The sequence below is a fragment of the Myotis brandtii genome, unplaced genomic scaffold, assembly GCF_000412655.1.
Source record: "Myotis brandtii unplaced genomic scaffold, ASM41265v1 scaffold38913, whole genome shotgun sequence".
NCBI classification, from domain to species: domain Eukaryota; kingdom Metazoa; phylum Chordata; class Mammalia; order Chiroptera; family Vespertilionidae; genus Myotis; species Myotis brandtii.
This window is the reverse complement of record NW_005364923.1, coordinates 3,519-4,995: the sequence shown is the minus strand read 5'-3', so window position 1 is coordinate 4,995 and position 1,477 is coordinate 3,519. Positions and strand designations below refer to the sequence as shown.

Below are 1,477 nucleotides of genomic sequence, written 5' to 3'. Positions count from 1 at the left end.
ACTTACACAGAAAACTAACATTTCCGTTATCTTGTTATGAAGAGTTTTAACATTACTTTAATATGACTAATAATTGGCATTAACTCAACTGATTATTAGGACAAAAATATGAAGGGTAGGAGAGAACTGATAAAATTATCTAATTCAACTTTTATGATGTGCATCTTTTCTCTTTCAAAAATTCAGTTTTGAAACTATAGGAAATCTAAAATTGATTTTCCTTCTACATGATCATACATGTACAAACTTATCTTTTATATCATGTTTTTAAAATGTTTTATGTAAAAATATTAAAGTGACATGCATCCATGTTTCTTTTTTCAAAGTAAATTATTTGTGGTGCAGTAAGACACTTTTTTGAATGTATTTATAGTGATCAGTTTTAGTTTAACAGAACACTGCTGCCCCCTAAAGGGAAAGTTGTTACGTCCTTTTGCCCCAATTACAGTTTTCACTGTCTTACGTATAGATTCTATAAACAACTGCCATTGACTTAAAATTAGGCTTCTGCTAATAATATTAAATTGATAAAAATGAAATTTAAAATTGTTATTGGGTTTTCTGTATGTGGGGATAGAGGGAATAAATGGTAATGGGAAATATATTTTTTAAATAGCTGAATTTAAAAAGAGGTCTCTACTTATTTATAAGGCCAACACAGTACCTTACAATTACTACTCAATTCCATCAGCCCATTGGTACAGGTGTGAGCGAAGACAAGAGTCTAGAAAAATTATTCTATATTATTGTTTAATAGTTGATTAATTAATTAGTATTAATTAGCTAAACATTAATAATATTTATTAATTTGTTATTAATAATAATTATTATTAACTAGAGGCCCAGTGCACGAAATTCGTGCACGGGGGCAGAGGGGCTCCCCTTAGCCCAGCCTGCACCCTCTCCAATCCGGATCCCCTCGGGGGATATCCGCCGGCCTTGTCGCCCCTCACTGACCCCCTCTGCCGGCCTGGTTGCCCCTCACTGACCCCCCTGCCGGCCTGGTTGCTCCACGCAGCCTGCTATTTGGTTGTTACTGTGAGGGCGTCCTGACCAATTTGCATATTACCCATTTATTAGCATAGATAAGTATTAATTGAGTAGCTCATTAATTGACTGTTGAAGTTTCATAGTTGATAAAGCCTCTCTCCCTTGGTGAGTTGAGAAGCTTCACCCCTGTGACAGCTGTCAATGACACATGGTTTCTCACAGCAGCCTGTTTACTGTACTTTTTCTGAAGGTCAGGGCCATGGAAGAGGAAGCGCTGGCCATGGGGACCATGCAGGGAGGGCCCATGTGACAGCTGCTTCTCTGCAAGACCCGTGCCCCCCGCAGCGGGCCTGGTGCACCAGTTCTGTGCGTACAGAGCGGACCCCGGCCCCTGCAAAGCCTTGCTCCCAAGATTCTTCTTCAATGTGTTCTCAGGCCAGTGCGAGGCCTTCATGTATGAGGGCTGCAGAGGCAACCAGAACCGCTT

At 39.8% G+C, this 1,477-nt stretch overlaps 1 protein-coding gene across 1 annotated transcript; it reads left to right on the top strand.

The window, feature by feature from the left end:
• Positions 1–414: 414 nt before the first annotated feature.
• Positions 415–1,444, top strand: LOC102244841 (tissue factor pathway inhibitor-like; the record flags this gene model as incomplete). The annotated part of the gene is given in 2 exon segments (XM_014544941.1): positions 415–503; positions 1,336–1,444. Coding segments are annotated over 2 exon segments (198 nt in total), but the record flags the coding sequence as incomplete, so codon positions are not given.
• Positions 1,445–1,477: the final 33 nt, after the last annotated feature.